The 14,396-nt window shown below is 41.9% G+C and overlaps 1 protein-coding gene across 1 annotated transcript; it reads left to right on the forward strand.

The window, feature by feature from the left end:
- The first annotated feature begins 1,436 nt into the window (after positions 1 to 1,436).
- On the forward strand, positions 1,437 to 14,190 carry cavin4b (caveolae associated protein 4b). Its single transcript, XM_083995828.1, has 2 exons — positions 1,437 to 2,148; positions 12,904 to 14,190. The coding sequence occupies exons 1-2, from the start codon at positions 1,786 to 1,788 to the stop codon at positions 13,465 to 13,467; spliced, it is 927 nt and encodes a 308-aa protein (XP_083851954.1). The 5' UTR covers positions 1,437 to 1,785; the 3' UTR covers positions 13,468 to 14,190.
- The last annotated feature ends 206 nt before the right edge of the window (positions 14,191 to 14,396 follow it).

Raw genomic sequence — 14,396 nt, forward strand, 5'->3', positions numbered from 1 at the left:
ATCAGACCAACAGCATCATAAAAAACAAACTGAGCTTACACTAACTGGATCAGACTCAGGTTTGGACATAAGAAGGCAGTGTGTCTGCAGGGTCAAGCTTAAGTTAGAACTTGCATGGACAGAAACATGCAACAACCTGAGTCACACACCAAGTCTCAAATTAGGGCTGATTTCAAAGCTTTTAAGGGGAACATCATCAATTTCAACCACAAACTGACTTAATGTTGGAGAAATTAATTCTATATTCATATCTTTGAGGGTCCACAAAGTTCTGGGTTAAACAAAATATTTTCAGGTTTCCAATTACAAAGTTAGGTCTATTTGTATTTGTTTTCCATTGACTTTGAAGGTAGCTGTACTTCCACTAACACTTTGACTGAAACTTCGGTCTCAGTTGTGCTGTTTACCCTTTCATCATCCCAACTTCGGGCCTTTGAAAGCTCCTGCCCTTCTGGCCAAACTGGGACTACCTGGTTCCATTTAACGGATTTATGTTCCCACAGCCCTATGTTCCCACAGCCTTATGTTCCCACATTTCTAACTTTTGTTGTCACTGAAAATTAGGCCGTATGTTCCCACAGCCCTTTGGTCCCACCATTGGTTTGGTTTAGGCATTGAAGAAAAGAGTTGGTTAAGTTAAGTAAAAAGACCCGGTAGAGGCTAGACAGGCCAGATAGATAGAGTCCAGATAGGTAGAGAGAGTCCAGTGGGAACATAGGGCCTCATTTTGAGAAAAATCTTAGAACTGTGGGAACATAGGGCTGTGGGAACATAAGGCTGTGGGAACATAGGCATGGACCCGCACTAAGATAGCAGTGATGGCAAGCGTTAGCATGAGGAATGCTTAGCTGTTCACTTGTAGGCCTGGGGATGCTAAAAAGGACCGAACCTGGAGGGATGGATTAAGACAGAACAAGTGAAAAGGTGACGGTTGATGGATGGGTGATGGAGGAATAGATGGGAGGGGGGCGTCCATTCCTTTTAATACACTCATCTCCCAAAGAGGCACAGGGAGTCACTTTACCCTCACTGTATTTTTAGCAGCAGAGAACACAGGGTGAGGCTGGGATCTATGTCACTCTTTATCTATCTCACTCATTAACACATACATTCCGGCAATATCCAATTCCAATTTTAAATTCTCTGATTGGTGGGAGGTTTGTGAGTAGACCCGGCCTCCTGGAGCCGAACATGACGTCTTGAAGTTGGAAGAAGATGAACTTAGAAAGAGATCTCTACGGGACGATATTAATTGTTACAGGTTCGGCACGTGCGTGAAAATCCACAACTCCACATGTTGATTAAACATTGTTAAAACCCTGATGATTCTCCATCTAAATTCCCCATGTGCATTTGACTTCCTTTCTCTTTTTAGACTTACCGTTCCCCTTTCATCCCTCCCTCCACTTAACTCCTGTCATCCCTCCCTCTCTCTCCCTGCAGGGTGGAGTCTGTCAGTTGATGTGACCAGTTTCAGGATCAACCTCCAGTTGTAGAGGGTGATCTGGTCCTCTGGTCCTCCTTCTTTCTGTCCTCCTCCTTTCGGGGGTTCCAATACCTCCTCCCTCGTAGTCCCACTTTTTCTTTGGATCCTCTGATGCCTCAACCTCTGGTCGTCGCATTTTTGTGTCTCTGATCGTCACTGTTTCTGAATTTTTCAAGACTTTGCTGTCAGTTGCAACAGATACCCTCATCCCTTCTTCCGTTCTACATTTGGAACAGTGGGTTCTAACAGTCTGTCAAGCAACCAACCAGACTAGCTAACAGACAACCCAACAAGCAAGTATGACAGACAAATCAGGTATGCCGACGGGTGGTGGAGATGACGCAGGAAGCATCATGGCGTTGCTGGAGCGCGTGGCGGGCCTCATGGACAGCGTCCAGACCACACAGCAGCGCATGGAGGAGCGTCAGCTGGAGCTGGAGAGCACAGTGAAGACCATCCAGGCTGACGTCGTCAAGCTGACCAGCGACCACGCCAACACCAGCACCACTGTCGACCGGCTTCTGGAGAAGACGCGCAAGGTCAGCCGCCACATCAAGGATGTCAGGGTGCGTGTGGAGAATCAGAACGTCAGAGTGAAGAAGGTGGAAGCCACCCAGGGGGATCTCCTGGCCAAGAACAAGTTCAGGGTTGTCATTTATCAGGTAAGATCCGTAGATTTACAAACGTCATAGTTTGGTCCTTTGGTTGTAAACTTGTTCCAGTATCGAGTTCTTTGCTGTCCCTTTTGATGTCTCAAAGTTCTTCACCACTTGTGGAATTAGACCTTCAAGGTTCTGACCACTTGCCTCTGGGTAATGCTTGCTAATTCAGGTCTTCTTCTGAGTAATGGGGTTGATTCTCTTGATTGTGGAGGCCAGCATCTTAAAGCAGCATGACTAAATGCACTGTAAAATATATTTTGTGTTCTGGTGAGGATTCAAAGAAAGGTAAGCCAACAATGGCTCCTCAAAACACGGTTGTATTTTGGGCTCAGGCTTCTGCATCTGGATTATTGTACAATTTCAATAACATCAATTCCATAACTAACGGTAATAATGTAATACCTGGCGGCCATTTTCAACAGAAGACTAATTAAACAATTGGATTAAAGAGTTACACATGACCAGCATAAAAGCTGATGTGGTTGGTTCATAGAGTTGGAGATGTTCAGTTTATTCTCTGAAGGATTGAATGGGATTTTAATGCATGATGTTTCATTTCCACACACTTCAGATCTTGTCCACAAGAGCCACATTGGAGACACAATCAAGTAAAGATCATAGTCATGGCTGTCATTGCTCTTTCAACATTAATAAATTGTGTGACTCAATGATTGTCTAGGTCTTGTAGATCTAGGGGTTGAAATAGCAACAAGCACACACACACACCCGGCTTCATTTTACTTCTTTGGCCTTCACAGTTAACAGCTACCAGCTGCTGCCAGCACGATGGTGACCTGGTTATTTTAGCCCTGGATAAACGTCAGCATGCTGCAGTTACACCACAGATCTGGAGCTCATGGAGGAAAGGGCTTTGACTCAGAAATAACAATGTGTGAAGGACTATCTGTGTGGAAACAAAATGCTTTATTACTGTCTTGATGATTTAGACTAAAAGTTGCATCAGTGTGGAAAACTTTCTTGCCTTCTATTTTTCTTGGACTTCTCCTAGTTGGTTTCTCTTCAGCCAAGCAATCTGATCTGGTCAAAAACACCACTGAATGAACTTTGTGACATTTGTAAAAAATGATGAGACATCAGTACTTTGTGCTTCTTCACCAAAGGACAAATTTGAAATGTCATTTTGGCTGCATGACCCTACGATGATAACATTAGAATACTGACAAAATACTTACTTGAATATTTATTATGAGTTAAGATGAATGCAACAAATGACTGTACTGTACATTCTCTGGCTGCAAGACTGCAAGTGAGGTCACATGTTGAATAATCGCTTGGAAGCCTGTGATTGGCTGGCTGCACCTGCTGGATTTCAGGCTACATTGTGCACACTGGTTAGGTGTCATGTGCATGTTTATGTCTATTAAAAAAATCATCAGACAGTTGTATCATGCAAAGCCAAAGTTTTTAAAATTTCACTTCACTTTGATGAACAAAATGTTCACTCAAAAGACAAAAAGTAGAATTGAAAAGAGTAAAAAGGAGCTTTCTTCACTGCCTGTGCACATCTACACAATGCAACTGTAGATATTCACACATTGATTCCTGCACAAGGGGTTGGCACTGAATACAAACCATGACCTGCAGAATGACCTGATGTGGATGTTGACAGGATGCTCTGGACAGCGGGGGTAAAATGAAGATTTGTTGAAATAAGTTGTGTTTGCTGAGTATTGAGTTAGCAGAGCTGCTGTGTAGGTTGTGTACTGTAAGTGACCGTGCCAGCTGAGCACTGACAGACCAGGTTATTCTGAGTCTCAACCTCCACCATCTCCTAATATAGTTGTCTGCTCTCTCTCTCTGGATGAGCTAGCAGCGATCTGCAGGGTGAGGGTTATTAATCATGTCGTTAGGGTTCGCTGTTTGATTTGCTCTGACACGGATGGAGGAAATCCTCCTGGTCAGCTGTGGGGGGGTTCAACGCATAACTGTGTTGTCACACGGGTCAAATGGGTTCATGACCCCTGATCCTTCCTCTCTGACTCATCCCCTCTGCCTAGGGTTTCATAGCAGTGAGGCCTTAGCCTGAGTCTTGTACTCTGGCGGAGCGTATCTGTGTTCCCCTCTTACCCCTGCAAAAAAGGTTCTATGTTCCACAGTTACCCCCCAAAAAAGTTCTAAGTTCCCCAGGTTCTATGTTCCCCGCTCACACACAAAAAAGATTCAATGTTCCCCACTTATCCAAAAAAGGCAGGAAACATAGCAGTAGCATTAATATTTTGTTTTAACATCTCTAATCGCACACAACGGAACATACACCCTAACCCAGTGTTTTTCAACCCCACGTGGGGTCGTGTGGAATTCAAATTGGATCGCCTGAATGTCTAGTAATTGATTTAAAAGAAAGCACTTATGAATATATTTTTAAACTAATTATTATTCTTTTTAAAATTATGATTTAAAAAACACACACAATCTTAAACAAGTGTATTCTATACTTTCACTTTCTCGATTATAAATCAAGTTCAAATTAATAAAAATATCTGAGACGACGCATCTTGATTGATGGCCGCGATCACGTGACTGCACATCGCGGGGTCGCCAGAAATTTGTGATGTCAAAATGGAGTCAAAAATCAGAAAAGGGTGGGAACCACTGCCCTTACCCCTAATCCCTAACTATGCGTTCACACCAAAAGCTTCCAAAGCATCAAAATGCTGGAAGTCAATTCATTTTCAATGAGAACCAGGCGACACTGAGCGTCCAAAGTGTCAACTGGCGTCACCGCACTTCCAAAGCGTCCAAAGCGTCACCAGACGAGAAGTTGAGCCCTGGTTAACTTTAGGGTAATTAGCTATGACGCAGTTCGGCGGCAACTGGCAGCAACCTGTCAGAATAGAGAGGTCCTTCAGCTACCTTCTTTTCTTTTTTTGTCCTTCGGCTCCCCAATGACCAGCGCGATCGAACTTTGGCGTCAGTCACGTGACGAGCGGCCAAAGCGGCTGAAAATATTTGCCGTTTTGGAAGTTGTCTTGTCTGAAGCGCATCCTTGAGCGTTTTTGACGCTTTGGAAGCTTTTGGTGTGAACGCACAGTAACCCTAATGCTACTGCTATGTTTCCTGCCTTTTTTGGATAAATGGGGAACATAGAACCATTTTTCAGGTGAGCGGGGAACATAGAACCCAGGGAACATAGGGATGATGCCCTGACGGTCTTTGAGCTGCTGTTCAGTTTTCTTGCTCTGTGTAGCAAATGGAATTGTTCGAATTAAGCTGAACAAGGTTTTTCTATGTCACAGAGAAAGCAACTCAGCTCCAGCAGTGGTTCACTCTGCTACTTCATGACTTGACTGCGTGGTGAGGTGAAAAGGTGGTGGAGGTTAGCTTAGCTTAGCATTGAGACTGAGAGCAGGGGAAAGCACCTAACCTTGAAATTCAAATAAAAAAAACCCCAATCAATCGATTCATCTAACAACATATATATGAGTTGATAGAAGACACACCTGACACTTGCTGTTGTTTGGAACTGTTACACAACATGGCCCTAGACAAGTTCATAGATTATAAGGTAATATTGTCTACAGCCACACTCCAAACTGTAATTCCATTGCACTTCAGATGATGCCTTTGCCACCAATGTGAGTGGAGTGATCACCGATGAACACGCTGTCCATCAGCTAAGACATTAGGTGACGGAAATATGGGGTTTTGAGCACAGTTTCAATTTGTGCAAAAAAAAAAAATAGAAAAAAGAAAAAGAACTGAGTGTAAATTCAAAAACTTGTGGAGAACATCTACATCTACGACTGTAGAATCAGCTCCAGCAGCTGGTTTATCTCCACCAACCAGCTCCTACTGTAATATTTAGAGAATAGATGTGAATGGAAACCTGCACTTGAATTTTCAACAGTTCAAATTTGCATCATGTTTTGATGGAAAACTGTGTACAGACCCTGTCCGATATGCTCAGTGGGCACGGCTAGCACACGGTAACACATCCTGCAAATTCACTGTCACAAGACCTGAGGAGGCTGCACACAGTCACTGAGGTGCAACAACAACAACTCCAGCATAAAAGACAAACAGTTAATGAACGTCTGTGATTTTGCACAGATTAAACAAAGCTATATGTTAGAACTTTAACCCTTGAGGCCTCCTCGTAGAAAGATACCCTTGTATCCCTCGGGACCCAAATGGGTCCCTCATAAAAGTGCCATAAAAATGTCATACATGAATATTTTTTTTTGCTTTCTTCACATGAAATCTGTTCAGCTACTTCAGACCTATTCATAAACATGAAGTTTTTTATTATTTTTTGTTATTTTTTATGTTTTTATGCCCTTTTTGTCATGTGACCCCCTGATTTTTTAATGAGGAAAAAACAAAATATGCAATATTTCCCAAAAATGAGATCCAAAGTGGATCACTCCATATGAAGTTATTAGAGGCTTGAATATGTCAACAATTGATAACAACATTGATTTGAATGCATTTTTTTTTTGGAGCTACAGATGTTACTGGTTCAAATTTGCGGACTTCACGCGTGGTCCACGCGAGACGGCACAAGACTCATGCATTTTTTTTCTTTGGCGAGACAAGAGGTTTTAATGAAAAGCCTCAATGTGCCAAAACAACCGCCAGGTGGCATCTGTGAGAACGGAGGACGACAGGCGGATGACTCAGTGATCTGTGCAGTAATCCACAGCTTAAACTCTAGGCTATTAAACTAGAACTAACTACTGTATACCCTGCCTAAATCACAGAAACTATTGTAATATGATAAAGCCTGTCTTGCTTTATGACTTGATGATTATGTATCACATATCGCCGCGATTAGGAGTGGCGCTGTTCATGATACAGAATACAAGAGGATGAAAGGAGAACTAGCTGCAGACAGTAAATAATATAGTAGCCTAGTTTTTCAATGACAAAATGTAACGACGGCAGCTACAGTAGACTATAGCCCACGTCTCACTCTCTTTTTTCGGTCATCTGTCTCGTCATCTCCAAAATGTGTTTTTAAAATGAGCCAACTACAGTACTGTGCAGTAGTGCCGCAGATTTCTCACTCCGCACCTTGTTTGAGAGTGCAGCTGGATGATTTCTTGTGAATGAACGGGTCTGTGTCACTTTGGGGCTGGGCGATAAAACATAGGATAAATAACTTTCCCTCGATAGAAGACGCGGCCGATACAAAGTGACACCGTCAGCCATGCAGCCGGCCTGGACTTTTTATTTTTAATTATGAAGGATCATCTGCGCAAGGCAAAGATGATAGCATCAACAAAACACGGCGTAACACACGCGGCTGTATGGGACAGGCTTTTATTTAATTCAGAACAAACCGCTTAGCAAAAATGGAAAATATAGTCTATAATAATTAATTGATCTGTTGTTTGGCCACTGTTTGAAAATAACCCGAATTATGAGCAAATAATCTGATCCAGAACAGCAGTCATAATCAGACTTCTTCTAAATAAACCTAAACATTAAATAACTGGGTCAGGTCGGACCATGGGGTTATTTTTTCTCTTCTTCTTCACAGGAGAAGAGGAGGTGCGCTGCGCTCACGGACGCGTTGATGTTTTGTGATTTATCTGCTGCCTTGACTCTGCCCTTTATACATGTGCGTTCAGATTAACAATAAGACAAGCCATGGTTGAGTTTATTGAGTTTTAGCTGCTCAATCTCATTGTTTCAAAGAAAAGGGATTGATTTTTATAACGAAATGAAACGAAAACAATATTATATTGATACATTGTTGTAAAAAAAAATCCAAAAGAAACGAAAATGAACTAAAGAAAATAACTTTCACACACACACATTAAAACAGTGCGATTGGTTGAAAGCTGATAATTAGCCATGTGCTTATAAGCTGATTGGCCGAAACCAAGAACAAAGCCGCGTGAATGGCCAATCGCCATGTGTTAACATTTCCATATTCCGCACATTCTGTGACAAACTGTAAACTGTTTTCTTGTCTGTAACAACATCTATTGCACGTCTGTCCGTCCTGGGTGAGGGATCCCTCCTCTGTTGCTCACCCTGAGGTTTCTCCTGTTTTTCCCTGTTAAAAGGGTTTCCATGGAGTTTTTCCTCAGTCGATGTGAGGGTCTAAGGACAGAGGATGTTGCTACGATGCCATGTGAAGCCCTTTGAGACAAACTGTTTGTAAAAACGGGCTATACAAATAAAATTGCCTTGCCTTGCCTTGCCTTAACGGCCGACATGTAAATCAGCTGTTTCGATGGGCGTTATATGAATAGAGATGTTAATGTGGTACTTTGCACATAGCCTCCTCTTCTCCTGTGAAGAAGAAGAGAAAAAATAACCCCATGGTCCGACCTGACCCAGTTATTTAATGTTTAGGTTTATTTAGAAGAAGTCTGATTATGACTGCTGTTCTGGATCAGATTATTTGCTCATAATTCGGGTTATTTTCAAACAGTGGCCAAACAACAGATCAATTAATTATTATAGACTATATTTTCCATTTTTGCTAAGCGGTTTGTTCTGAATTAAATAAAAGCCTGTCCCATACAGCCGCGTGTGTTACGCCGTGTTTTGTTGATGCTATCATCTTTGCCTTGCGCAGATGATCCTTCATAATTAAAAATAAAAAGTCCAGGCCGGCTGCATGGCTGACGGTGTCACTTTGTATCGGCCGCGTCTTCTATCGAGGGAAAGTTATTTATCCTATGTTTTATCGCCCAGCCCCAAAGTGACACAGACCCGTTCATTCACAAGAAATCATCCAGCTGCACTCTCAAACAAGGTGCGGAGTGAGAAATCTGCGGCACTACTGCACAGTACTGTAGTTGGCTCATTTTAAAAACACATTTTGGAGATGACGAGACAGATGACCGAAAAAAGAGAGTGAGACGTGGGCTATAGTCTACTGTAGCTGCCGTCGTTACATTTTGTCATTGAAAAACTAGGCTACTATATTATTTACTGTCTGCAGCTAGTTCTCCTTTCATCCTCTTGTATTCTGTATCATGAACAGCGCCACTCCTAATCGCGGCTATCAGGCTGTCAGCATTGTCCCCAAAACGTCTGAGCAGTATTTAGTACGGTGCTGCCACCTAGAGGAAAACAGTTGTGGTGAAAAGTCACGCGATCACGCGATCCTGCAGTGCAGGACAAACCCCGCAAATTTGAACCAGTAACATCTGTATAACATAGGTATCCCTCGGGACCCAAACGGGTCCCTCTCATAAAAGTGCCATAAAAATGTCATATATGAATATTTGTTTTTGCTTTCTTCACATGAAATCTGTTCAGCTACTCCAGACCTATTCATAAACATAAAGTTTTTTATTATTTTTTGTTATTTTTTATGTTTTTATGCCCTTTTTGTCAGGCGACCCCCTGATTTTTAATGAGGAAAAAAACAAAATATGCAATATTTCCCAAAAATGAGATCCAAAGTGGATCACTCCATATGAAGTTATTAGAGGCTTGAATATGTCAACAATTGATAATAACATTAATTTGAATGCATTTCTTTTTTTGGAGTTATTACAATTTATTCGAAAAAGTTACCCTTGTATCCCTCGGGACCCAAACGGGTCCCTCTCATAAAAGTGCCATAAAAATGTCATATATTATTTATTTATTTTGCTTTCTTCACATGAAATCTGTTCAGCTACTCCATACCTATTCATAAACATAAAGTTTTTTATTATTTTTCGTCATTTTTTATGTTTTTATGCCCTTTTTGTTAGGCGACCCCCTGATTTTTTAATGAGGAAAAAAACAAAATATGCAATATTTCCCAAAAATGAGATCCAAAGTGGATCACTCCATATGAAGTTATTAGAGGCTTGAATATGTCAACAATTGATAATAACATTAATTTGAATGCATTTTTTTTTTTTGAGTTATTACAATTTATTCAAAAAAGTTACCCTTGTATCCCTCGGGACCCAAACGGGTCCCTCTCATAAAAGTGACATAAAAATGTCATATATGAATTTTTTTCTTTGCTTTCTTCACATGAAATCTGTTCAGCTACTCCAGACCTATTCATAAACATAAAGTCTTTTATTATTTTTTGTCATTTTTTATGTTTTTATGCCCTTTTTGTCAGGCGACCCCCTGATTTTTTAATGAGGAAAAAAACAAAATATGCAATATTTCCCAAAAATGAGATCCAAAGTGGATCACTCCATATGAAGTTATTAGAGGCTTGAATATGTCAACAATTGATAACAACATTGATTTGAATGCATTATTATTTTTGGAGCTATAACAAAAACATATACCTTTATACTAACGGCACTTGTCATATAAATGCCATAAAAAGGTAATATACATAACATTTTTTTTTTTTTTTACTGCATCAAATCTTTTCACAAACGTCAGACCTATCTGTAGATATGAAGTTTTATATTATTTTTTCTATATTTTGTATGTTTTTGTAGAGATTTGTATGGAGATACCACACAAATGGGAGATATGGACTCTGTTTATAAACACCAACATAAACAAAGCCTGTATGGCCTTTGATGAGGATCCAAATTTCACGCACACAGACACACACAGACAAAATATTTTTCTTACCCACATTCACACCACTCTTCTGCATTGGTCCAAACACACCCAGACCAGTTTTAGGGTTTTCATTGTTTTTTACTGCCCTATATGTTGCATAGAAAGAGAAATATGCCTAAACAGCGGTTTCAGTGAAGGCCTAGTTCTCTGGTGGTTTAGGGAGACCTCTAGTGGTGGAAGGCGGGCTAAAACCTATTTTCCCTTTAAATTGAAGGGAGAGGTTTAGATTAATTCGGTATTTATGGGAAAATATTTTAATATGCCAGGATTACAGTATATCAAAAAATATGTGTTTATAATGGGAGTCAATGGGCCCAGATTGGGCCTGAGGGTAGCGAGTGTGTACGCATAATGCATATCTCCGTTTCTATACACCGTACAACAAAGGGGATCTAGAATTTTAACAATAAGAATAAAACACACATCCTGACCAAGTTTCATACAATTAACTTGTAAAATGACCGAGATATTGAGAATCAAAACATAAAAAACGCAAAATATAAACAAAGCCCATTTAGCTATTTTATTATGATTCCAACTTTGCACACACACCGACACACACACCGACAAGATATTTTCTCATCCACTTTCACACCAGTCTTTACCATCAGTCTCCACACACCAAAACCATTTTTATGGTTTTCAGCTTTTTTATTGCAGTGCAATCTGCAAGGTAAGAAACCAGGAATCAAGGTCTCAAAGGAGGCCTGGTCCTATGGGGGTTTAGGGGGGTCACCTGACCCACAACCTATTTTTCCTTTATTTTGAAGCCAAAAGTTGAGATTTATTAGGTTTTCATGGAAAAAGCATTATAATATGTCAGGATTACAGTGTATCGAAAATGAGTGGTTTTAATGGGAGTCAATGGGACCCGTTTGGGCCCGAGGGATACCTACGTAACTAATAGGTGTATCTCCTATTCTATAGACTTTACAAAGGTGGGGATCTGGAATATTAAAAATCATCATAAAATAAACATTCTTGGGAAATTTCATTAAATTTGCTTTAAAACTGACTGAGATATTGAGGATCAAAAAAATACGAATTTCAAAAAGGACCCTTTTGGGTCCCTAGAGGCCTCAAGGGTTAAGTGCAGTTTTGAACTTGGCTGACTTCTAGCTTGTTAGCACACTCTGCTTCATGCTGCTGCTGTGTAGCTCAGTTATGACTGTAATGCGTTCTGTCAAAGCTTTGGAAATGTCAGCACCTCTATCAAGTGTCATATAGTGCCTAAGATGCATGAAATCAAAGATCCTGATGCTCCCATTAGTGTGCTACAGTACAGGCTAGAGGACTTGCTACAGACTGGCTAGAGGACTAGCATAAAGCTTTTTCTGATTCTATAGATCCCATCACCCAGTGCTGGTCAAAAACAGACAAAAACATTTCCCCAGATTCCTGATAGGGAAACCAATATTAGTGAGTTTTCTTACGTTTTCATACTTCGTGTCTGGATTTCCAGGTCAGGTGTTTGGGGCCTTCAGGGGTTCTCAAGGAGGTTCAAGGAGGTCCTCAGTAGATTTATGGCCTTTCAAAGCCGGTTTAGTGTGTCTGTCCAGCTAACATTTCACCACAGATCACAATGTAGACAAGTTTTCTGCAAACTCCTGACAGAACGTGCAACAATTTTAGAAACTCATGGGACAGGTTGTTGTATACGTTTTCTACATTTTTGGGGCCTCTGCTAGTTTTTCTTTGGTAAATGTGTGTCTACTTGTAACAAGTGTGTGTTGTGTGCTGCAGCTGCACTGGTTAGCTGAATGACTGGGACTGAATCAGGGTGAAAGTCTATGTGAAAGTGGTCTGGAGGGATCTGGGTCATTATGCAGCTTCAGCCTCAACATTTTGTTCCACTTCATGTTCAGTGTAACCTGACCTGGCAGTTACAGAGCGATGCATGCCATGACGCAGCCTGAAGCTGTAAGTGATCCAACTTTTCTCTCCGTGCTGAAGCCGGCCGATATGTTTAGCTTTCCCGCTGCAGAGCACTGAGCTGCAGAAACAGGTGCTGCGGTTTATTTATGGAGGGCAGGATCAAGGCCTTAAGTCTGCATGACACACTTCACTTTAACTACAGACAGATTTAAACCTGACATCAACAACTGGACTTTGTCCATTTGTATCAGCAGAGAAACAATTCTTTTCATATTTAATGCACTTTCCACGGAACAAAGTCTGGTTGTTCTGTCGTTTCCTCGTGTTGTTCTATTAAGTTCAGACTGTTGTGTTCTCCTCCCTCAGGGTGACCAGGAGGTCAAGGCTGTTACACCAGGCAATGAGCCAGCAGAACCCAGCGGCAGCGGCGCCGCCAGAGCCGAGGTGGAACCGGACAAGTTCGAGCTCCCTCCAGAGTCCGACGAGGAGTACATGGTGGTGGAGGAGGCGGACTCCTCGGCGGCCGGCCGCGTCAAGAAGTCGGGCCTGACGCGCATCGAGAGCTTCAAAGCCACCTTCTCCAAGCAGAACATGAGCAAGACCCGCGAGAACCTGGGCACCAAGGTCAACAAGCTGGGCGAGCGCATCGTGACGGCCGAGAGGCGCGAGAAGATCCGCCAGTCCGGAGAGAGGCTGAAGCAGTCCGGGGAGAGGCTGAAGGAGACCATCACCAAGAACGTCCCGGCCAAGCTCAAGAAGGAGAGGACTGTGGCGGAGGGCCAGGAAGGAGCCGAGGGCGCTTCGGAGGGAGCCGTGCCCGTCCCTCCTCCCAAGGGCCGCAAAGGCAGCCCGGGAGCCGCCATGGCAGCAGGCGAAGGCAAGGCGGAGGAGTCCGAGGTCCCCATGTATGACATGAAGCAGCTATCGTAAAGCGCCAGACCAGGCCAGGCCAGATCTGGGGCGTTTTCTTTGGACTACTGAGACCACGCAGAGGGAGACGAAGAAGTTTTTAGGGCTGCTGCTTACCAAGCAGATGTGTAAGAGCGACGATGATGATGATAATGATGATGATGATGATGATGATGAAGTTTACCATTTCTTTGAAAGTTGTCGAGGGAAGCGAGCGAGGAGCGAGCCGGTCACAGATCCAATTTGACTGAACGTCAAGACAACAACCAAACAAACTCCTCACTGAGGTCATTTCATGTGCAGTTATGTGTGTTCTGGACATTTATCAACTCAGAATATATATATAGTCTTCTTTTTTTGTTTTGTGCTCAATAAACACTGACTTTGGAAAATAAAAGAAAAAGTGTTCAGAATTCCTCCACAGAACTTTCCCATCATCACACCGCTGCTGCTCACTGGTTTGTGCATGTTGATGTTATTGAGGACGAAGCTCCAACAGGGTCGTGGGACATTTGGTGGTAGAAAGTTCTGCGCTCAGGTGATTTAAAGTGATTAAAGTTTAAAGGTTCAAACTGAGGATCGACGTCGGTCATCTGGACACGTGTGTGTGTGTGTCGATGCAGTATCATGATGGGAGTCTGTTCATGTTGAGGTTTTAGACATCATGAGCTGAAGTGGTGCTAAATCAAACCAAATATTATTACATATTAGGGCAAATACTGAATCATATTAAATATTATATTTCACTACAAACCTTCTATCATATAAGTGGAGGTTAAAACCCTTTGATAATCAATGGATTTAAATATTTCATTTTCAAATTGTGTATTGTACAGTATAAAGTCTTAGTGAGTTACTGTTGAATTAGGGGAGTGAGTGAATATTTCATACAGTCTTGTAGCTTTAGCATTAATTAGCATTTAACCTGTCAATATTAAGTCAAGCTTACA

This window comes from Trachurus trachurus, assembly GCF_905171665.1.
Source record: "Trachurus trachurus genome assembly, chromosome: 20".
NCBI classification, from domain to species: domain Eukaryota; kingdom Metazoa; phylum Chordata; class Actinopteri; order Carangiformes; family Carangidae; genus Trachurus; species Trachurus trachurus.

What these genes read in the sequence shown, in the direction of transcription:
- cavin4b (XM_083995828.1), top strand. Translation starts at nt 1,786, where the DNA reads ATGACAGACAAATCAGGTATGCCGACGGGTGGTGGAGATGACGCAGGA. An exon ending in TCAGGGTTGTCATTTATCAG is followed by an intron (nt 2,149 to 12,903) that starts GTAAGATCCGTA and finishes CTCCTCCCTCAG; the next exon opens with GGTGACCAGGAGGTCAAGGC.